A 23,603-nucleotide genomic window follows, 5' to 3' on the forward strand; every position below is an offset into this window, starting at 1 on the left:
TCCTGTTTGTCCACTGTGACCAATGGAATTCTCCCTCCTCCATTTTGAAAATAGCCATTACCCCATAACAGCACACTGTTAAACTGTAATATCGCCCATGTGAGCCATAGGGAAACATGGACATTACCTTGCTTAACAGTTGTTGATTCAGTTACAACTGACAGGAACTGATATAGTTCTAACAAAATCTCGTCAGAACTGGAAGGAATCATAGGAAGAAAATGGTGAACTTTTGAGAGGAACAGGTAGCGAGGTAAGGAATATTCATTTGCAGGTACATCATGTGTTTATTTTAAATCCTTTTACTCGGTTCAGTTTCACTTTAAGAGCATAGTTCACATAAATCTCAACACATAGGAGAGTCCAGCATTTGTAAGATAATGAACCCATGAGGTAGAAGCTTTTTCATACTTCATATTATCAGCAGTGCCCCCCCCCCCCCCCCCCCCCATTGTGCCACTACATACATTCTTAAAGAGCACCTCTAGTGACTTATAGCAGGACAGTAAAAAAAATTATTAAGGAAACAAATTTTTTTACATTAAATTATCTTGGTTTCAGCATCAAAATTACTCTTTGCTATTATACAAGACTGTATATTGATATGTAACTCCACCCTCCCAAAGATGTTTAGCCTAGGCTGTGATTTCATGTAACCTTCTGCCTCAGAGCTTTCTGGGAGATCAACTGACAATCCTGCTCACCACACATATGGGAAATTAAAAAACATCCTACAGGGACGCACCTTGCCAGCAGTAAAGATGCCAACACCACTGATGTAAATCAGGGTGAGGTAAGAGAGTATAATAGGCAAAACTTAGGAATGTTGTAAAAAAAAAAATTATATTTATATACACACACACACACACACACACACACACACACACACACACACACACACACACACACACACACACACACCAGGTGCTATTGTTGTCCCCTACCTCTGAGATACTGAAAATATTTAAGAAAAATTGTGCTGTCTAGATTTATACTTTTTGCAGCCATTTGGGCCATTGTCTGACTATGGAAGTCTAATGCTGGGCATACACGACTCGATTTTGCTGCTCGATTCTCCCGCTTGATTGATTACCCGCTCGATTTTGCAGGCAATTCTCTTATCTTCTGCTTGTTTTTCTTATAATTTTGCATTGTCCTCAATGCGGAATTGAGTGGCGAAACGATGGGGCGGGAGATTGGACGTGTCGGAAATGATCTAATCGAGCCATCTAAATGGCTCAGAATCGAGCCGTGTATTCCCAGCATAAGACTTTATCTATACAGCTGATGAAGGAACGTTTAAATAGGATTATGTTGGTTGATAAAATGCACTACACCAGCTTGGAAATTATAGAAACATTTTATGGATTCCAGCCCCCATAACCTTAGAAGTCTCTCGGTTTCCCCACAGTCTGATCCACTGTGCCCCTCCGAAAGCTCGCTGACTGCACTAGTCCCGGGCTACTGTTCATGTGCGGCCCCATCCGCGCCTTCTCCTCTATAGCTGGAAGCATTCTGAAAAATGTCAAAAATTTCCCAGCAACAGGAGTGCAATTGACGAGGTTCAAGGCCCGGCTGTGCAAGCGCAGTAGTCCGCAGCAGTCAATCTTACAGAGGAGCACAGCGCATAGGGAGAAAACCTAAGGACCTGTATGGGGGGCTGAAAGAAGCCACAGTTCAGTAAACTAGAACTCGTCCCCCCCACCCATCTCAGCAACGCTTATAATATGCAGTACATAGAAGATTGCACTGTCTAATGTTCTCGCTAATGTGTTATTGCAACGCATTACTGCATGTGTTTTTGTCTACAACGCAATGCAGTTCCATTCACTGTCACTGAATGGGATCAGCACCGCAACAGAGAACAACAGTTGTCACATATTGATGTATAAACGCATGGCCACCTGCATTGTATAATGGAAACGAGGCCTAATGCTTACAATAATTGATAAATGGGGTATGCCAATAACAATCAAGCCAGGAAAAGGATCCAGTTGACATATTACAGGCCAGAAAGCACTTATGGCTGGCCTGCATCTCTGGCCGGCGGTGTACCTCTGCAACAAACAGTGCATTCACTGCCAGTGAGTTGCCATGGACACATAACACTCACCTGATCCTTGCCAGGAAATAAAAAAATCCGTCCTGGTGGATTGAGATTTCTGATGGAAGTGGTTATTTGGCAGCCATTCAGCCTACCACATCTAAGGGTGCCTTAAAGGAAACCAGAGCCGAGCTGTAATAAAAGTTGTATACATAACTGGAGCTTCCACCAGCCCCATGTGGGAGCAATCCCTGCCCATGGGGCTGGAGGAAGCCCCAGGTATGTATAAAAACTTTTATTACAGCTTGGCTCTGGTACACCTTAACCTCTTAGCAGCCATGAACGAGTTATCTTGTGTGCAATTGGGGCAGGGCTGCTGCAGCCGGCTATACCGGGGTAAAAGTAGCGCCGATCCTGCGTCTAGATCAGGCATTTACCGTATAAAGTGTCCCCTTTCACCACTCTGCATTAGGCTGCAGGACGCACACTAGCAGGCTGGGGAAGCACAAAAGAATGTGGCGCCGCAGTGCACGTAAAAAAATGGCAGGAAAAAGGTTAAAGCAGATCTCCAGTGTAAGTCACACGTTCCATGGGCACTCTTTTAATAGCAAGTTATAAATGACCCGCTGTTGTGACTCTACCCCCCAAATCCCTGCCCGAGTCCCTGCCCGAGCTCCGTATCAGCTGGCTTCCAGCACTCAGCCCCGCCCTCTGCTTAAAAGAAGCGCCTTGGTGTTTTCTCTAATCGAGAAACATTGTGGCATTTTTCAGCAAGCGGGCAGGGCTGGAAGCTGCCAAATATGGGGCTTAGGGAGGGATTTGGGGAGAGGGAAGAGGCACAGCAGCAGGCAATTATACCTTCCTATTAGAAGAATGTTTGAGAGTTTTGAACAGAGGCACCAATGTAGGATGAAAACGTCTAAAAATGTTTAAAAGGAGGAACTTGTGGACTTACCTCACTCAAGGAAATTACAGACAGGAATTCGTTATTTTATATCAAAAACAACAATTATTATAAAACTCCACTTTGCAATGCGTTTCGCGGGCACAATCCCGCATCATCAGGCAATTATTGGATAAACTCAAGAGAGTCTGTAGCGTGGCAGAGTCCTATTAGCAGAAGGCCTGCGAAATGTGCGATTTACACTGGAGGTCTGCATTAACAACCGAAGGCTGAGATTGAGTTTAGCAGTAATTCTCAGTTTTCTGTGGAAAAAAATTATATATATATATATATATATATATATATATATATATATATATATATATATATATATATATATATATATATATATATATATATATATATATATATATACACTGTATATGTACCAAGGAAACAAAGAAACCTTACAGAGGCTGTCGTCAGCAGAGAATGGAAGCTCACACTGTGATGGTTGTTTTAGGGAAGAGATTTATTATCTCCCATTATAGGAGCCCTGTTGATGAGATACGTGATGGCGAGATCACATTGGGAAACAACAGCTCAGCACGTCATGATGAGAGCACTTACTTGCTGCCACTTGACCTTCACCACTGGATCCCTAATACTCTGGAAGTGTTTTTGAATTTGTTGAATTACTCCCTGGTAATAAACCAGCGATGAGTCATAATTTCCCAGCAGCGCGTATTCTCTGCCTTTTTTAGCATTGTCGCACATCTCAGACAGATTCATCTTTGTGCGTCTACAGAAAAGAAACGGAGAACAGAACAAAATAATCACATTTATAGCAAGGAACACACAATTTGAAAACAAACATCAAACCCATTACGGTTTTAAAACCTCATTAAGAAAATTGTGCAAACTTGCTATAAGAAAGGGCTGCACGTCTCAGGGGTAACGTTGCCTTTACATGGCAGTATTTAAAAATGCTTGATAAAACACGTACTGAGTTGCTATATGCTTATCTAGGCATATTTAAAAGCTTATTTGTAACCTGTGGTAGATGATGGGAAACCTGATGTTTTCAAGCATTTCCTCACATTTTCTAATGTTAATACTGGTTTGGATGTGTTTTTTTTTCACCCAGTAAAATGGTGAATGCTTCATTTACTTGGACACCATCAAATGTAATGCCACAAAAAATGCATCTTGCCATGAATGGGGTTACACACAAGAACATGATTAGTGTCCATGTATGCTCACTAGGCCTTAAAGTGTACCTGAGGCGACATGATGAGATGAACATGTGTTTGTACAGTGCAAAACATATTAACCAGTTGTTGAAAATGGTACAGTATATCTACGACCCTGCAGACTTCATCTTAGCTCCAGGGGCGTAGATATATGTACCTCGCTGCAACCGACACTGCGTACACTCCCGCGCGTGTTCTCATTGTGGCCCGTTAGCCCGGAGATCAGTGAATGGGAATGCAGTTTCTATTCATTGATCCAAGTCCCCGTGTTAGCATTACTTCCTGTTCACACACAAACAGTACGCGCAGGAAGCTAATGAGCAAAATCTTGTGACCAAATAGTAAAATTACATCTATATACAGTTTTTTAATACCCATACCATTAAAATGAACCCCTTGCCTCCCACATTCTTCCATAGTTACCCAATTTAACATTTTATGCTGCCTGGATGTGATCCCCATGTCCAGGCAGCTGCTACGCGCCAGCGTGCCGCCCCCCGGTAGCCCGGAGATCAATGAATGGGAACATGGTTCCCGTTGATTGATCTAAGTCCCCAGCAGAAAAACTGACGGCTTCTCATCAGGGGCCGTAGTCTTTCTGACAAAAAAAAAAAATCCATGGCCATTTAGTAAAAATACATCTACATACATTTGTAATACAATAAAACACACATGATTACATTTAAAATTACCAGTTTATTTCCCACACCAAAAATTACCCAAATACAATTTTTAATGAAAAACAAAAATTAAATTAGTGATGGACACAAAATAGAAAAAATACACTTATTTCCAAATAAAATATTGGCGCCATACATTGTACTAGTGAAATATTTAAAACGTTGCAATAACCAGGACAAATGGGCAAATAAAATGTGTGGGTTTTAGCCACAGCAGAACGGTTTATTATTATTCCCATTGAAATGCATTTAGAATTAAATAATTCTTAGCAAAATTTACCACCAAAAGAAAGCCTTATAAGTGACTGAAAAACATGATATAGATCATTTCATTGTGATAAGTAGTTATAGAAGTTATAGGCAAATGAATGGGAGGAGCGCTGAAAGGTGAAAATTGCTCTGGTCCATAAGGGGAAAAAACCCTAGACAAAATGCCTGCAACTGAGCGTGTACGTCAAAGTCCCTGATGAGTCACGCCCCCAGTGACGAAACGCGTAGGGCGGAGCTATTTGACGTACATGCTACCACCTCCAGGAACTACCACGAGCGGCTTGGGAGCGGCGACGGGCAGAGACCTGAAACGCCGGCCGATGGACTTGTGAGATATGCTTAATCATCTAATATATTTGGTACGCATTTTTATATTGGGGCTGAGTTGGCCATATTAAAAAAGTAGTTTTACACTATGGGAAGCGCTCTTCCTTTTTAATGTTTTTAGATGCTAGATGTTTTGTGATGCGCTTACAAACAAGAAGCCTGACGGTGAGCAGGGAACTAAGAAGGGAGTGAGTGTCCCCTCCCCTATATCGGTGGCAGTAACTCCACACAGTGTGTGTGTTTACATGAAAGGGTGTACTGTTTTGGAGATTGTTTGCTATGTTCGTTTTTTCCCTCTCCCAGGTATATGGAATAATAGGAGTATGTACTAGGACTTTTGCCTGGATGCGCAGCTGTGACTTTGTGATCTATATGTGAGGGGAGTTTGCCTTCTATTTAACAGCAAGCAGCAATCTGGACAGAAATTACGGTAAGCATAAGTGTGTGGTGACCGCGGTATCGCTCTGTAAGTTTAACTTCTGCACCAGCTGCAAGCTGACAATGTCTGAAGCTGTTTTTTTCTTACCAATATTTTTCAATGAATAACTATGAGCCACTACTGATGTCGCCGGGCTATCATCCCAGACCTCAAAGCTCAGATAATTATTGTAATCTCTCTGTGGCAAAGTCAATTAAAAACTCTTCCCTTGCATCTCACCCAGGACACTAACTGAATTACAGCCACATGTTCTGCCTCCTGGATGCCAGAGCCCCTCTGGTTTCCAGTCACAAAAGATATACTGAGAAGTTAACTGCCCCTCCTCCAAGTTGGCTTTAAGGCACATACACAAACAGGAAGTGTGTCATCCTTAACCACTGCTGAGCAATCGTAAGTGTTCAGGGAGGGAGTGACCACTGGTTAGACTCTTCTATGGAGAAGGGAGGAAGGATGACAGGAGGTAAATGAGCCCTATTCTAAAGGTGTGAGAAAAAAATAGCTCATTCGTAGTTTAGCGCTCCACCATGGTGTATCGCTAACTGATATGGTGAGGTAGCTGTACACATTAGACTCAAAGGCCGAGACAGCTTTTGATTATGATAGAGGCATCAGGCTAGCACTATAGAAGGGATTCGATTGCGAGTTCCGCTGATGGACAGTTAGTGGCATTACAACAGACTCTAAAGCTGGCTGGAAAGTGAAATAGTTAAGGGCTCCGTTTCTGACACAGGAGACCAGGGTTCGAATCTCGGCTCTTCCTGTTCAATGAGTCTACACATATTCAGTGGGGAGACCTTGGGCAAGACTCCCTAACACTGATACTGCTTATAGAGCATGTCCTAGTGCTGACTTGTCTGTGTAATGCATTGTGAAAGATGCCACCTCTATATAAATACATAATAATAATTGGTTAGGCATCACCTAGTGCGGGTGATCAGGAAGTATGCAAAACAATCAAATGAATGGACCAAAAATTGACTGAAGTAGAAGCATAAACAGAAACAAAGAATCCAAACACAATGTGTATAGCTAATGATAAATATGCCATTAGTGTGAGCCAGAATATCACTGACGGACAGCCAGGAAATGTAAAATTACTTTATTTCCAGATACCATCCTACACACAATCTCTGCTCTACTAACAATATTCTCCTGCTTTCCTCTCTGTTCACACACTTCTCCGTCTCGCTTACAAGACTTCTCTCGATACTCTCCATCCCTCTGGAACTCCTTACCTCTAAATAAATAAAAATAATAATCTAGTCAATACAGTAGCCATCAAATGCTGGTGTTAGAAGTCTGCATCAGGTTGATTCAATTATTCTTTAGAACTTTCTAAGCCAAAAAGACACTTTGCCCATATGCAATTAACTTTTTCTCCTGTAATTTCTCCAAGTTGACATTTTCACACCTTGTCAATAAAACGCCTTTTAAACCACCAGCAAGCAAGAAAATACTCAAAATATTACTATATAGATAGTACTTCGTCACCTACTTTATTTTAGTATTTTTTCAACTGAAAAGTGCTGAAAAGTTTTTTTAAAGAAAATATATAAAATTATCTCCTAGGAGAAAACTCAGGAGAAAAAGTGAATTGTATACTGTATGAGCCTGTGTGTTCAGAACCAATATATACTGTATTTCACGCCAGTGTTTATGGCTGGTCTTGGAGTTTGTATATTATAGAGGTGCGGCAGTTTTCTTGTTACTGATGGCAACCGTCAGACCACAACTGGCATTTTCCAGTTGTGGAATTGGGTGGAAAAGGGTTACAATCTCTCATGAAGGGTTTTTACTCTTTTCTGTGCCCCTATAGCAGATTTTCCTTTACTGCCAACGGGCAGTATGCTAGATACAGCTACCAAAGATGGAATGGAAGTTCTCCAGCCAAACAGAAACACAAACAGCAATAGCAGTTTTGTAGTAAGGCTCCTCCATTCTGTTCAAGTATAAATAAATAAGATTTGTCAGGAGTATCAATTTAAAGTCAGAGACTGATTCAATCCTGAACTATAGGCAACACAGTTATACAGGGAGACACCCATAAATAGGAGTCACTGCTCCTTGGCAAGCACCATCAGACAAAACAGAGAATGCATTTGAAGTTTTGTTGTTTTGCTAAAAGCGCAGTACAAGCTGTGCTGTATAGATTTTTTTTGTTATGTTTATATTAAATCACGCTCCGACTCCTATTTTTGTTATACACTTCCTGAGTGTCCAAAACGGTCTGTGAACTGATGACGGCAGTATATCACGCAAGACCTGCAGCAGACAGGGGGCGGAAGGGTCTGAACCTTGTGTTATGAGCAGTTAAAACACAACTGAACGAGGGGAAAAAACAAAGCAGATTCTCAATGCAATCAGGCTGATCAGTGTAAAATGATAAGTACAGTATTACCTACTTTCATTAAAAAGCATATTGTATGTTGTGTTTACTTGACATATCAAGGCCTGTGGCCAGTCCCTATATACATTCATCCATCTCCTTGATGCCATCCCCATTGTTCTGTTGCACAGACACATCTGAAATCCATTGCGATAATTCCCTTTTTGGAAACCTCCAGAGGGGAAAGAGAATCTTTTTTGAAATCACCCCACCTGAACTAAAGCAGGCCTAGTGGCCTGTGAGTACTGTGCATGACATGTGAAGTTGAAGGGACCAAGATATTGTACACTTCATTTATATAAGAGATTTTTTCTTTCCTCTTATTGACATATTCTAAGAGAAAATTATAGTTTAAGTATCAAGAGCCAAACAACTCCTGAGGAAGTTAAGCTATCTTCACGAAACGCATTGAGTCAATTGCTCGGCCTTCAGATTGCGTCTATATGTACGGTTTTGTATATTTGATCTGGTGATGATTTATGGTACATTGTGCATTGCCTTTTACCTAGCCAGATATTTGTTGTATCTAACCAGACTGGCTGATAAAGATATGTACTAAGATTCTATGACAACTATATGTATTTGTTTGTGGAAACCTAATATGGTTCATTTTTTAGCACCATAAATCTTACTTGTATGTCATGATTTTTTATAAGGATTAAATAAAATGTAAAGGTTTTAATGCTGAATAATGGCATGCGGCTCCTTTTGTTTACTTCTTTACAATATTAACCCCCACTAAAGTCCATAGACCTCCCAAAATTTTTTAGCACCTATTCAAATGGACTTAAAGGAAACCGGAGACAAAAGTAGTCTCAGGTTTTAAACTTAAAGAGAAACTCCGACCAAGAATTGAACTTTATCCCAATCAGTAGCTGATACCCCCTTTTATATGAGAAATCTATTCCTTTTCACAAACCGACCATCAGGGGGCGCTGTATGACTGATATTGTGGTGAAACCCCTCCCACAAGAAACTCTGAGGACCGTGGTACTCCTGGCAGTTTCCTGTCTGTGAACCTTGTTGCATTGTGGGAAATAGCTGTTTACAGCTGTTTCCAACTGCCAAAAAAAGCATGCAGCAGCTACATCACCTGCCAACACTAAAAATGTCACCATGTAATAAATGTTATAATGTAAATCAGGGATTTAAAAGATTTTACAATGTGCAAACACTGACTAATTCTTTTATACATAATTATTGTACAAATGAAGCACTTTTTTATTACATTATTTTCACTGGAGTTCCTCTTTAAAGAAAACCTAAACTGAAAATTAAAAGTCAAAATAAGCATACACAAGTCATACTTACCTCCTGTGTAATCTACTCCTCAATTTCTTTGTCTTCTCCCACGTCCTGTTTTTCCACTGTGATCAAGGGAATTTTCCGTCCTCCATTTTGAAAATGGCCATTACCCATAACAGCTTTCTGGTCAGCACACAGTTAAACTGTAACATCGCCCACTTGAGCCATAGGGAAACATGGACATTACCTGGTACATCAGTTTTCCTCTCAGCTATAACTGACAGCAACTGATATTTTACTGACAGCAACTGCTAAATTTCAGTTCTGACAAAATCTTGTCAGAACTGGAAGGGATCACTGTCAGAAGGAAATGGTAAGCTTCTGAGAGGAACTGATGGCAAGGTAACTATGTAATGTGCATTTGAAGTTACCTCATGTGTTTATTTTAAATATTTTTACTCAGTACAGGTTCTCTTTAAGCCCCCCTCAGTCTCTCTCCACCTCCCCGCTGTATGGCCCGGTACTCTGACCAAGGCTCTGGCGCTCCCCCATCACGCTCCCGCGCCCGGGAGTATTCTGCTCCTGCGCAGAACTCTCCCAGTAACGGGAGAGTGATGGGCATGCGTGACGGCCCAGGGAGGCAGCGAGGGGCCTCAAGGGTGCTACAGGAAGCCCCAGGTGAGCATAAAACCTGAGACTACTTTCGTCTCGGGCACACTTTAAAGCAAACCTGAAGTGGGGAGGGGGAAAAAACGTTACTTACCTCAGTCATTGGAATTCTATGGATGATCCAGAAGCTTCCCATATCCTTATAGAGCCCACTATTCCACCATAGGGTCCCTATTAATTTCCTGCCCATGCTTCCAGCTGTGGACAAGCGCATCCAGACAGGCAATGCTTGAGTAAGGTCCACAGCCAGAAGAAACGTATGTGTGGAATAGGTATAGAATAGAGGGCCTTGCGCTAGATTGGTGGGCTGTACAGTAGGAGGGTCTGTGAAGCCACCCAGAGGCATCTAACTTTTTTCATTACAGGTCCACTTTAAGTTAGTCAGGAATCAATGATTGACCAAAGCATAGGCACATATACACACTAATACCCAGGGCTGTGGAGTCGGTCCAAAAATCCACCGACTCCGACTCCTCAGTTTAGGATTCCACCGACTCCGACTCCTCTAATTTGCATATTACAATTTTGTTGATTAAAAGTATGTAACATGAAATTCGTCTCTTAACTGCCAACGCTTAGGAATTTTACAAGACAACTGAAGTGAGAATGATATGTAGACTACTATATTTATTCCCTTTAGACTAAAACTAGTCCTTGGTAAGAGTACTTGTAAAAGGTACAAACCGGAACAAAGAACATCTATCAGGCCCTAGGCAATGTAAGTGTGGGTACATGTAAGAATGATGTGCAGGTACTCTGCAGGGGAATGAGATTGTAAACAGACAACACCTCTGTGTTCAATGTGCACAGCATTCTCAGTGGATTCCCTGCAGCTCTGTGGGGAGTGCATATGTAGAGTATAGGACTACTGTGTAACAAAGTAAACCTGAGACAGATGAAATAAAAGTTTTATACATACTTGGGGCTTTCTCCAGCCGCCTTCAGGATAATCAGTCCCTCGTTGTCCTCCTCCACCACCTGGATCTTCTGCTATGAGTCCAGGTACTTGAGCCAGTCGGGCGTAGTGCGCATGCACACACTCCGCCGCCAGGAGCGTACTACACCTGCGCAGCACTATTGTGCAGGTGCAGAACACTCCTGGCTGTGGAAGCGGCATGCGGCCGGACAGCGCTGACTGGCTGAATTACCAGGACTCATAGCAGAAGATCCGGGTGGTGGAGGACAGCGAGGGACTGATTAGCCTGAAGGGGGCTGGAGGAAGCCCAAGGTATGTATAAAACTTTACTTTTCATCCGTCTCAGTTACCCTTTAATTTGTAGTCACCAAACCAAATTTTAACAACATATCAAATTATTTGATTTCATCAGCAAAGGGAGTGCATACATTTGCATAAATCAGCATCAATGCAGAATTATTTCCATCTCGTTGACCATCTCTATTAGTGACACAGCTACACATCCGGCTTTATTCTTACAGCATAGATGTTATTTAGTATATATAAGAGATTCCTGTGTACACATCATATATACAGTCACAATCAGATATGTATATCTGACCTTAAAAATACGGGACTGCTTTATTGAAGCAGCACAAGTAACTAATGTTGATTGGTTTATTTCATTTTTGTGGACTAAGCACAGCTATTACTGTATATATACATTATTTTTAATGACTATTATCTGAGAAATAGAAGATTTTATCATATTTTCTATTTTAATTACAGTTACAAATTCATTAGGAGTCGGAGCATTTTTTCCCGATTCCGACTCCAGGCACCCAAAATTGCCCGACTCCACGACTCCGACTCCACAGCCCTGCTAATACTGCCACTATGGATGATCACGGAGACGCAAATAATTCTGAGCTAATTCAGGATTATGCAAACCTTGCATATACATTTATATAGCTTGAAAATGGACCAAATTTAAGGTGTAACTCCAGCCATAGAAATGGGATACTATTGTGTTCAGTGTGGTCAGGCTAAAACCCCTAGCACTCATTACCTGAAACTGTCTTCATTATTCATCTGAAATTTGGATCCCACAAGCGTCTTCTTCTAAATTTTTGTCCTGAGCAATGGCCCTCAGAGTTTATTTTCTGATAATTCTCTACTGCCCAAAAATATTCCTTGACAGTTAACTTGCCCATCCACACAAGCATTTGTCATTCATTGCAAACTATCAGAGAAAATGCCCCAGCTGTCTATAGGGATGTAAGGGAACAATTCATTCACTGCTGCTTGGTAACTGCTTGCTGAGCCTTACAAAAAAATGGACCAGTTTTTACTTTATTGTGAACCCTGCCTTAAAGGGATACTGTAGGGGGGTCAGGGGAAAATGAGTTGAACTTACCCGGGGCTTCTAATGGTCCCCCGCAGACATCCTGTGTTGGCTCACCCCGCCTCCGGTTCACTTCTGGAATTTCAGACTTTAAAGTCTGAAAACCACTGCGCCTGCGTTGCCGTGTCCTCGATCCCGCTGATGTCATCAAGAGCGCACAGCGCAGGCCCAGTATGGTCTGTGTCTGCGCGGTACACTCCTGGTGACATTAGCGGTAGCGAGGACACGGGCGTGCAGGCGCAGTGGTTTTCTGACTTTAAAGTCAGAAATTCCAGAAGTAAACTGGAGGCGGGGCCGGAGCATCGGTGAGTGGCTGCGCCAACACAGGATGTCTGCGGGGGACCATTAGAAGCCCCGAGTAAGTTCAGCTCATTTTCCCCCGACCCCCCTACAGTATCCCTTTAAGGAGGAACTCCAGCCTAAACAAACATACTGTCATTAAGTTACATTAGTTATGTTAATTAAAATAGATAGGTAATATACTCTCTTACCCACCCTGTTTTAAAAAAAAAAAAAACAGGCAAATGTTTGATTTCATGAGGGCAGCCATCTTTTGGTTGAAAGGAGGTGACAGGGAGCATGAGACACAGTTCCAACTGTCCTGTGTGCTGATCACCCCTTCCAGTTGCTAGGCAACATGAACAACAACATAGGAAATCCCATCATGCTTTGCACAGCATCAGGGGAAAACCGCCCAGCAGTTTTCTTTGATGGGTGGAGCTTAGCTAAAAAAGGTTCACTTTAAAGCCTGACTTCAGGCCGCCTGCGTTCCATTACACGTGATAGACGTAATGAAAGCAGTGTTGCATTACTCACTACCGCACTTCCTCTTTCAAGCTGGAAGGAGTAAGCACGGAAGTGAGTGGGGGAAAGCGGCTTTCATTACACCTATCACGCATAATGGAACGCAGATGGCCCGAAGACTTCTGGGTAAATTAACCCCCCATCCCGTGGTCACAGGTGAAGCCATTAGACTTCATTTTAATTTCGAATTCGAGTAGATTACTACTCAAAAGCCCATGCCTGGTAGTTATCAAAAGGAAATCAATCAGGAGCAGTTTGGACGTCTACACACGATGCAACTTTCTATCACATGGATCGTCAATCTGATGAAAAATTGCATCATAAGTACTAGGCTTTAAAGAGGTCTGAAACCTCCCCCAAATTCTGAGGAGCTTTTCTATTTCCAGTGACATATTAAAAACACAAATTGGGAAAACTACAGACCACAAATAAGAAAACAGATAGCGGCAAGTCCTCTTACATAATATCTTGACAGGCATTCAGCCTATTAGCTTTGTTTTGATAGCAAGCAAAATGATTTTTTCATCAGCAGTCTGCTGTCAGCCATGTGACAGTCCATGTCTGATCAGCTCGGCAAGCGGAAGAAGAAAAAAATACCGGTATGCTACCGCTAACAGCTCGTTGCCCACATTTAGTCGGGCATAGAAGAGAATGGCTGTATAGACATCAATCTGATAGCTGAAACCATCACAAAAGAATGGATGATATAATGTCTGTTCACATCTTTACTGCTGGTGAAGTTGCAGCACCAAATTCTCTATGAGCCTACAGCCATAAATAACCGTACAACTTGTCATAGAGGCAGGGATATGGTTGATGACCACCCAACAAATATAATGATTCCAGTATTTGTATAGCGCTTTTCTCCTAGCGGACTCAATACGCTTGCGGGGCAACCACTGGAGCGCACTTAGTAGGCAGTAGCAGTGTTAGGGAGTCTTGTCTGAGTCAGAGACGGAGCCCTTAACCATTACATTATCCAGGCACTGCTTGAAATACCAGAGTAGCATAGATCTCCAAAAACACTGCTCTGCCGGGCTCAACATTCATCAATACAGATGGCCTGCTGTGCCAGGCTAGACATTCATCAATAGAGATAGTCTGCTCTGCCAGGCTAAATGTTCTTCAATAGAGATGGTCTGCTCTGCCAGTAGACGTTCACCAATAGAGATGGTCTGCTCTGCCCGTAGACGTTCACCAATAGAGATGGTCTGCTCTGCCGGTAGACGTTCACCAATAGAGATGGTCTGCTCTGCCGGGCTCATCATTCATCAATAGAGATGGTCTGCTCTGCCAGGGTAGACATTCATCAATAGAAACGGTCTGCTCTGCTAAGCTCAACATTCATCAATAGAGATGGTTTGCTCTGCCAGCCTAGACATTCATCAATAGAGATGGTCTGCTCTGCCAGCCTAGACCTTCATCAATAGAGATGGTTTGCTCTGCCAGCCTAGACATTCATCAATAGAGATGGTCTCGTCTGCCAGGCTAGATCTTCATCAATAGAGATGGTCTGCTCTGCCAGTGCTAGATGTTCATCAATGGACATAGTTCGAGAAATTCAAATAACTCACTGGAGTTGCTATATCAAAAAAGAGAGGTGCAAAAAAAAAAAAAAACCTAAACTTTGAGTTAGTTGTCCAGATAATGCATTCAGGTTTTCAGCTGGAAACTAAACCACGACCTGTGTTGAATATGTATCAAGACCGGTACAAAGAAAATTGAAGCTAGCAGAGCAGAGGACCATAGCAGCAGGTGTTATCTGTTGGAGAAACAGCTATTCTAAAGCCTGATACACTGCCATGTAGTATGAGGGCCAACATACTATACGGAAGTGGTAAAATTGGGAAATCATTGGCCAAACAAAATTGGATGTGTCTACCAGGATTCAGGGTGCGTACACAAATCCAAGTTTGATCAAGGATTGGCCCATCCTTGAAGTATGAGGGCCAAACGACTATGAACAGAGTGAGTGTTAATAATACATGGAAAAACAAGAAGTTGTGATTCAGGATGATACCTTTTATTGGCCAATTTAAAGTGGACCTGAACTCAGAACTTAATCTCTGCTCTAAAAGATAAACAACAGCATAATAACCTTTAAAGAGACTCCGTAACAAAAATTTCATCCGGTTTTCTTCCATCCTACAAGTTCCAAAATCTATTCTAATGTGTTTTGGCTTACTGCAGCACGTTCTACTATCATGGTGATAGTATGAGATGGTCTCTGTAATAAATCAACTTATCTCTCTCCTGTCAGACTTGTCGGCCTGTGTCTGGAAGGCTGCCAAGTTCTTAAGTGTTGTGGTTCTGTGATGCATCTCCCCCCTCCAGGCCCCTCTCTGCACACTGCCTGTGTGTTATTTAGATTATGGCAGGTTCTCTCTGCTCTATTATCTTTTACAAGCTGGATAAATCTTCCTCTGAGCTGGCTGGGCTTTCACATACTGATGAATTACATACGGGCAGAGCTGTCTGCACTCTGCAGGAAGAAACAGCCCGACACTTCAGTGGAAGATAGCTGCAGGGGGAAAGAAACACACAAATGATCTCTTGAGATTAAAAAGGAAGGCTGTATACAGCCTGCTTATGTATAGATGTATTTTCTACGTGTAGACATACTGCACATCAACCTACTTCCTGTTTTGGTGGCCATTTTGTTTGTTTATAAACAAACTTTTTAAAACTGTTTTTAACCACTTTTAATGCGGCGGGGAGCAGCGAAATTGTGACAGAGGGTAATGGGAGATGGCCCCTAACGCACTGGTATGTTTACTTTTGTGCGATTTTAACAATACAGATTCTCTTTAAAGGAAAACTGAAGTGAGAGGTATACGGAGGCTGCCATATTTATTTCCTCTTAAACAATTACAGTTGCCTGGCATCCCTGCTGATATATTTGCCTGCATGACAACAGAAACAAGCATGCAGCTAATCCAGTCAAATCTGACAATAATGTCAGAAACACCTGATCTGCTGCATGATTGTTCCAGGTCTATGGCTAAAAGTATTAGACGCAGAGGGTCAGCAGGATGGCCAGGGAACTTATACTGCTTATAAAGAAATAAATATGGTAGCCTCCATATCTCCCTTACTTCAGTGGTCCTTTAAAGATAAACATTTCTATGGAGCAGATTACTACTGAAAAGGTGCCACTCTTCCCCTGGCAGGTTCTTCACTGAAAAGCACCAGACCCTCCTTCTATACCCGAGTGGTTCCGAAGGATTGATATGGTGGCAGATGGGGAGGAACCGGTCTTATCGACGCAAGATAAGCTAGATCGCTATATTCTTACATGGTCTGTTTGGGAATACTTTAAAGAGAAACCGTGACCAAGAATTGAACTTTATCCCAATCAGTAGCTGATATCCCCTTTCCCATGAGAAATCTATTCCTTTTCACAAACGGATCATCAGGAAGCTCTGTATGGTTGATATTGTGGTGAAGCCCCTCCCACAGGAGACTGTGAGGACCATTTTCCTGACAGTTTCCTGTCTGTGAACCTCGTTGCATTGTGGGAAATAGCTGTTTACAGCTGTTTCCAACTGCCAAAAAAGCAAGCAGCAGCTACTTCCAGTGACTTCTTCTGCCAGCAGTAAAAAAAAAAGTCACCATGTGATAAATGTCAGAATGTAAATCAAGGAGAGGGAAGCTTTTACAATGGGCAAACATTGACTAAATCATTTATACATCATTATTGTGAAAATGAAGCTTTTTTTTTTTATTACATAATTTTCACTGGAATTCCTCTTTATGGACTCTGATACATATTGAGGCATTATGGGAGGTTGCTGAATTTATGGATAGAACTAAAGTGGGATGCTCTTTTGCTGTTCTCCTTGCCTCCCTCTTTGTTCTGGCCTCTCCTCTACCTAACCTCTCTTCTTTTGTCTATACACTATGGCCTTGTGGCAATATGACAAGCTCTAACTGCTTGCTTGAATATAGGAGCTAGTGAGACTTCTTACTTTGATGTATTGATGTTTTCGGTTTTTTTATTTTTGCACATAAGACATTTGATATTACTCAGATTGATTGACTGTTTACGGTTATATGGTTTTCTACCTTTATGTACTGTATATACACTCGAGTATAAGTCTAGAAATGTAGGTCTGATTCACTTTATAAAAGTATAGGGGTTGACTTATACATGAGTCATGTGTGTACTAATAGTGACATTCCAATTCGCAGCAATTTACCCTGTGGTAAGTGATACTTTGAGTAAAAGAAATGTCAAGAAAGCACAGGTCTGAAAGTCCTGGCCACAACAGTTAACAAGGAAAGGGACGGGGGGGGGGGGGGGACGGGGTGGAATACTGGGCTGCATAAAAGGGAGTGAATAGTTGCAGCACTTGGAGGCTGGAGGAGGTATTGGCTGCACTTAAAGGAGTTATCAGGCTATCAGGCAACTAAAATAAGTGCTACTTACCCGGGACTTCTTCCAGCCCCAAGCTCCCAGCATGTCCCTTGCCGCAGCTCTGCCGTCAGCCGTTCGTCGCCGCTGCCTTCCAGTCCCCAGCGATGGCATCAGGACGACCGGAGCGTACTGCGCAGCCGCAGAACTACTGCGCTTGCGCAGTACACTCCAGTCCATGTGGCGGTGATTGACAGCGACGCTCGCACAGGCGCAGTACAGGCCGACCTGGAGGTTGTCCTGACGTCATCGCTGGGGGCCGGGAGGCAGCGGCGGCGAACGGCTGACGGCAGAGCTGTGGCAAGGGACATGCCGGGAGCTTGGTACTGGACGAAGCCCCGGGTAAGTAGCACTTATTTTAGTTAAAAACGCCTGATAACTCCTTTAAGGAACAGGAGGGGTTATGGCTGCAATACTGCATGCAGTGCAGTCATTAACTCCTCCAGAGCACCAAGTGAAACTATTAAATTTGCTGGATAGACTTATACTTCAGACAATAAAAAAATCCCAGTTTAAAGGGAACCTAAACTGAGAGGGATATGGATGTTTCCTTTTAAACAATACCAGTTGTTTAGCAGTCCTGCTGATCTCTTTGGCTGCAGTAGTGGCTGAATTACAGACCTGGAACAAGCATGCAGCTAATCCAGTCTGAGTTCAGTCAGAGCAACTGATCTGCATGCTTGTTCAGGGGCTGTGGCTGAAAGCATTAGAGATACAGGATCAGCGGGAGAGTCAGGATGCCCTGTGGCACTCAAAAATTTCTCGCCCACTCAACCCTGGGCTTTTACACGCGACAATACTCTCTCCAAGCAATCTGATCAAAATGATAGGATCGTCCTATCAATCTTAAACAAATGAGAAGCCAGAGCTTTGTTGATAATTTCTCAATGTTGGTAAATATCCTATGCAAATCCCGTGATGTACAAGATTGATCTATATTATTATTATTGATTTATAAAGCGCCAACATATTCCGTGGCGCTGTACAAAGTAAGAAACAAACATGGGGTACATAATACAGACTTGTGAGGATTACAAAAACAGAAAACCGAGAGCCCGATATGGTGAAGTATGTTATGGAAGAAGGGAGATAATATGTAACGTAAGTATTTATACTCACAAACCAGGGTTACCGCATAGGCAACCACTGAAGAAGCAGGTGGGGAGATTAGACCTGTCCCCACTCAGGGTTAAGATGTCGCTCTCTGTGGATAGGAAAAAAAAGGAGGGTGTATCACCCTTCCACCAAGGGTGGATAACTTACTGTGTAGAGGTATACAGAGGCGCCAAAAGAGTAAAATACGCTAAAATCATCTAAAATCGTTCGGGAGGCGGTGGTGGACCAGACACTCCAAACAGACACGATGCTGTCAATATATTAAATGGAATTTATTCACATACTCCTAGTAGTAACTGGCAACGTGTTTCACGGGCACAATCCCGCTTCATCAGGCAATAAAACAACAGGAGTAACACACAGCTAGGTGTCCAGACTATGCTTGGCACCTCTGTCAAGACCTCTACCTCTACACAATAATAATACAGACAATGGTGTACACCAAAATACAAGCTACATAATTAGTGACAAAATACAAAGAATGATACAAAATACAAATTATAGAAGCGGTAATGACAGTGATAAAATTAACATGATGAATAAAATGTATAATGGCTACCAAGACACAAAAGGGGGAAGAGAGCCCTGCCCTTGCGAGCTTACAATCTAAAGGGAATGGGGGGGGGGGGGGGGACAGGAGGAGGGGTAGTATGCAGCAAATATATAGAGGCTGTTTTAGGATACCTAGTAGGAGTGCAAATTGGTCTTAGGACAAAGGGAAGTGGCCTAAGATAGCGCATATGCTTGTCAGAACAAATGTGTTTTTAGAGAGCGTTTAAAAGGTAACAAAGGTAGGCGAGTGACGGATGTGTTGTGGGAGGGCATTCCAGAGGAGGGGTGCAGCGCCGCGTGCGAAGTCTTGTAAACGTGAATGTAAGGAGTTGATTCTAGAGGAGGACAACAGAAGATCATGTGCCGATCTGAGATTGCGATTGTGTTTGTATCTGGAGATTAGTGAGGATATGTACTGGGGAGAGAGATTGTGGAGAGCTTTGTAGGTTAGGATTAGGAGTTTGAACTGAATCCTCTGGTTAATTTTCAGCCAGTGAAGAGCTTGACAAAAAGGGTCGGCAGAGGAAGATCCAGAAGGAAGATGAATGAGACGAGCAGCTGAGTTCAGTACCGACTGGAGCGGGGCCAGTCTGTTAGAAGGTAGTCCACAAAGTAGTATGTTGCAGTAGTCCAGACAAGAAATTATAAGAGCATGTATTAACATTTTAGTTGTGTATTGAGTGAGAAAAGGACGGATGCGAGAAATGTTTTTGAGTTGGAGATGGCAGGAGCTGGTTATGGAGTGAACATGAGGAATAAAAGAGAGAGATGAGTCGAATATCACCCCCAAGCACCGAGCTTTGGGAACTGAAGTTATGGGAGTGTTATTAACCCATTCGCGTTCCGTCGTTTTCACTTCAGAAATGTTCACCTCCCATTCATTAGCCTATAACTTTATCACTACTTATCACAATGAACTGATCTATATCTTGTTTTTTCCGCCACCAATTAGGCTTTCTTTGGGTTGTACATTTTGCTAAGAGCCACTTTACTATAAATGCATTTTAACAGGAAGAATAAGAAAAAAAAACGGAAAAAAATTCATTATTTCTCAGTTTTCAGCCATTATAGTTTTAAAATAATACATGCCTCCATAGTTAAAACTCACGTATTGTATTTGCCCATACGTCCCGGTTATTACACCGTTAAAATTATGTCCCTATCACAATGTATGGCGACAATATTTTATTTGGAAATAAAGGTGCATTTTTTTCCGTTTTGCATCTATCACTATTTACAAGTTTAAAATTAAAAAAAAAAAAAAAAAAAAAAATTATTTCATCTTTACATTGATATTTAAAAAGTTTAGACCCTTAGGTAAATATTTACATGTTTTTTTTGTGTTTTTTTTTATATATATTAAACATTTTATTTGGGTAGTTTTGGGAGGGTGGGAGGTAAACAATAGGTTTATAATGTAAATGTGTGTGGATTTTCATTTTTTTACTTTTAGTTGTAGTATTACTTTTTGGCCACAAGATGGCGGCCATGAGTTTGTTTACATGACGTCACTCTAAGCGTACCACACGCTTAGAGCGACGCATGGGGGAGGTAACAGCCAGAAAAGGCGCAGCTTCCGAGAGAAGCTATCGCTTTTTCAGCGGAGGAGAGGAATCAGTGATCGGGCACCATAGCCCGATTCACTGATTGCCTGGCTAACGAACCGCGGGCAGGTAGCGCACGTGCTCAATCGGCCGCGGGAGCGCGCATGGTTCCTGGACGTAGTTTCTACGTCCAGGAACCAAAATAGGTTAACATTTATTGTTACTTCAGGCAGGGAGGTGGACAGAGACGGTGGAAAAATTATTAGCTCTGTTTTACTCATATTAAGTTTTAGGAACCGAGAGGACATGAAGGAGGATATAGCAGACGAGCAGTCAGGAACACGTTTAAGGAGGGAGTTAAGGTCTGGGGCAGAGAGGTACAGTTGTGTATCGTCTGCATAGAGGTGGTATTGAAACCCGAATGAGTTGATTAAATCACCAAGACCATGCATGTAGATGGAAAAGAGGAGGGGACCAAGGACAGAGCCTTGGGGAACCCCGACAGACAAAGCATGAGGAGAAGAGATCTGTATCTATATTCATTTATATCACCGTGGATGCAAACTGGACGTGGGTGCAATGCAGTTTCTATACAGAAAGAGGTGCGCACAAGGGGGTGAAGCTTAGTTGCCACCCCAGTGAAAAGTTAAAGAGAACCTGTAATAGAAAAACGTGCCCCTGGGGGTTTCTTACTTTGGGAGGGGGATAGCCTCTTGGTCCTAATGAGGCTCACCCTTCCTCCTGTGCAGCACGATCCAGCACTGGCTCCCTAGATCAGCTGCAGATGACAATATTTACTGTTGGGATCCAGCGCATGCGTAGTACAATCTTCCCCCTCGAGTTCCGGTGCCTTGTGCCTGCACAGTAGTGGACCCGATCTGGCTTGGCCAATTCCGACAGAACCTGAGGGAGAATATGGTATTGAGCCAGCCCTGGATCCCAAAGTTAAATATCTCCGCTGGTGTGCGCATGTTGTCGGCGGATTTTCTGGGGGTGCCAGTGCTGGATCAGGGCTGCACAGGAGGATGGGGTAAGCCTCATTAGGATGCAGAGGCTTCGCCCTCCAGAGGTAAGTGCCCCATAGGGGCATTTTTTTTTTCTTACAGATTCTCTTTAAAGTGAACCTTAAACCTACAAATGAAAAAAGTTTTACTTACCTGGGGCTTCCCCAAGCCCCCTGCAGCCGTCCTGTGCCCTCACCGCTCCTCGAGTGTCCTCCGGCTCCAGCTGCGGGTTAGTTTTGTTTTCGCCACCACCAAGCGCGTCATCCGCAGGTGCAGGATGCCTGCACAGGACGCGCTTGACGTCGGCAAGGCGGAGAAGAATATGCGTGGCCGGGGGCCGACTCTCAGTCGTCCGAAAACGAAACGAACCCGCGGCGGGGACCGGAGGACACTCGAGGAGCAGCGAGGGCACAGGACGGCTGCAGGGGGCTTGGGGAAGCCCCAGGTAAGTAAAACTTTTTTTTGTTTTGGAGGTTTAAAGAGGAACTGTAACGCCAAAACGGCCCCTGGGGGGTACTCACCTCGGGTGGGGGAAGCCTCAGGATCCTAATGAGGCTTCCCACGCCGTCCTGCGTCCCTCGGGGGTCTCGCTGTAGCCCTCCGTGCAGTCCGGGCAGCGGTGACGTCATTATTTACCTTCCTGGCTCCTGCGCAGGCGCTCTGATGCCTCTCGGCGCCGAAGTAGGCGGAAATACCCGATCGCCGTCGGGTCTGCTCTACTGCGCAGGCGCAAGTTTCCGGCGCCTGCGCAGTAGAGCGGACCCGACGGAGATCGGGTATTTCCGTCTATTTCCGTGCCGAAAGTCGCCACAGCGCCCCCGCTGGAGCCAGCAAAGGTAAATATTGAACTGACAGTCGGCACAGTCGCCGGCTGTTCGGAGGGCTGCGGCGAGACCCCCGTGGGACAGAGGACGGCGTGGGAAGCCTCATTAGGATCCGGAGGCTTCCCCCACCCGAGGTGAGTACCCCCCAGGGGAGGTTTTTGTTGTTACAGAGTCTCTTTAAGGTTCACTTTAAGGTTAGCTGCCCACCGGGGGAGGGTTCTGCGTGAGAGGAAGGAGAGGTTAGGTCATTAAAAAAAAACCTATTACAAAAAATTACCAATATTTAAACAATGTGAATGAAGTGGTAGAATATCTGTAAATTGACCGATAGTCTACTACTGCTATCCTACAAACACTGTATGGTGAATTGATAGATATGTTCTTTTGCTGATTAACCTTGTTACATTTTTACCTTTTACCTTTCATACACGTATTCTATTTTGTCAATGGACACTAGTTTGTTGGAACACCGGAACTCTGCACGGCAGAGTAGTGCTTTTCGGCGCTGCTAGATTTGGGCGCAGCCAGCGCCGCCATAGACTATAATGGGAATCAGTCTATAGCGGCGCTCAGTGAGTAACGTCGGCGCCGTCAGAGGACGGAGCCAAGGTTGCTTAAAAAACACAATAATTCGGTCTCCAGCAATCACTGGAAGCCGAATTATTTCATTCCCCCACTATCCATGGCGGCCTGGAAGGGGAATAGTAATTAAAACGGCCCGAAATTGTGCAGAAGCAGGATCAGCCATATACCAGCTGTATCCTGCGCCCAAGTCTACCGGCGCCGATTTTAAATGTACTCCTGCCCAGAACTAGACAGATTCAGAAGGTTAACGCTTGCTACCGGACA

The 23,603-nt window shown here is 43.3% G+C and overlaps 1 protein-coding gene across 1 annotated transcript in view; it reads right to left on the reverse strand.

The window, feature by feature from the left end:
• KATNAL1 (katanin catalytic subunit A1 like 1) overlaps positions 1–23,603 on the reverse strand; it is a 117,719-nt gene that overhangs the window by 93,337 nt on the left and 779 nt on the right. Inside the window, exon 2 of the mRNA XM_068265017.1 lies at positions 3,558–3,729. Coding sequence (XP_068121118.1) covers positions 3,558–3,719 — 162 coding nt within the window. The 5' untranslated portion in view covers positions 3,720–3,729. The remainder of the gene's footprint in view (positions 1–3,557; positions 3,730–23,603) is intronic.

The sequence above is a fragment of the Hyperolius riggenbachi genome, chromosome 2 (assembly GCF_040937935.1).
Source record: "Hyperolius riggenbachi isolate aHypRig1 chromosome 2, aHypRig1.pri, whole genome shotgun sequence".
Classification (NCBI taxonomy): Eukaryota; Metazoa; Chordata; class Amphibia; order Anura; family Hyperoliidae; genus Hyperolius; species Hyperolius riggenbachi.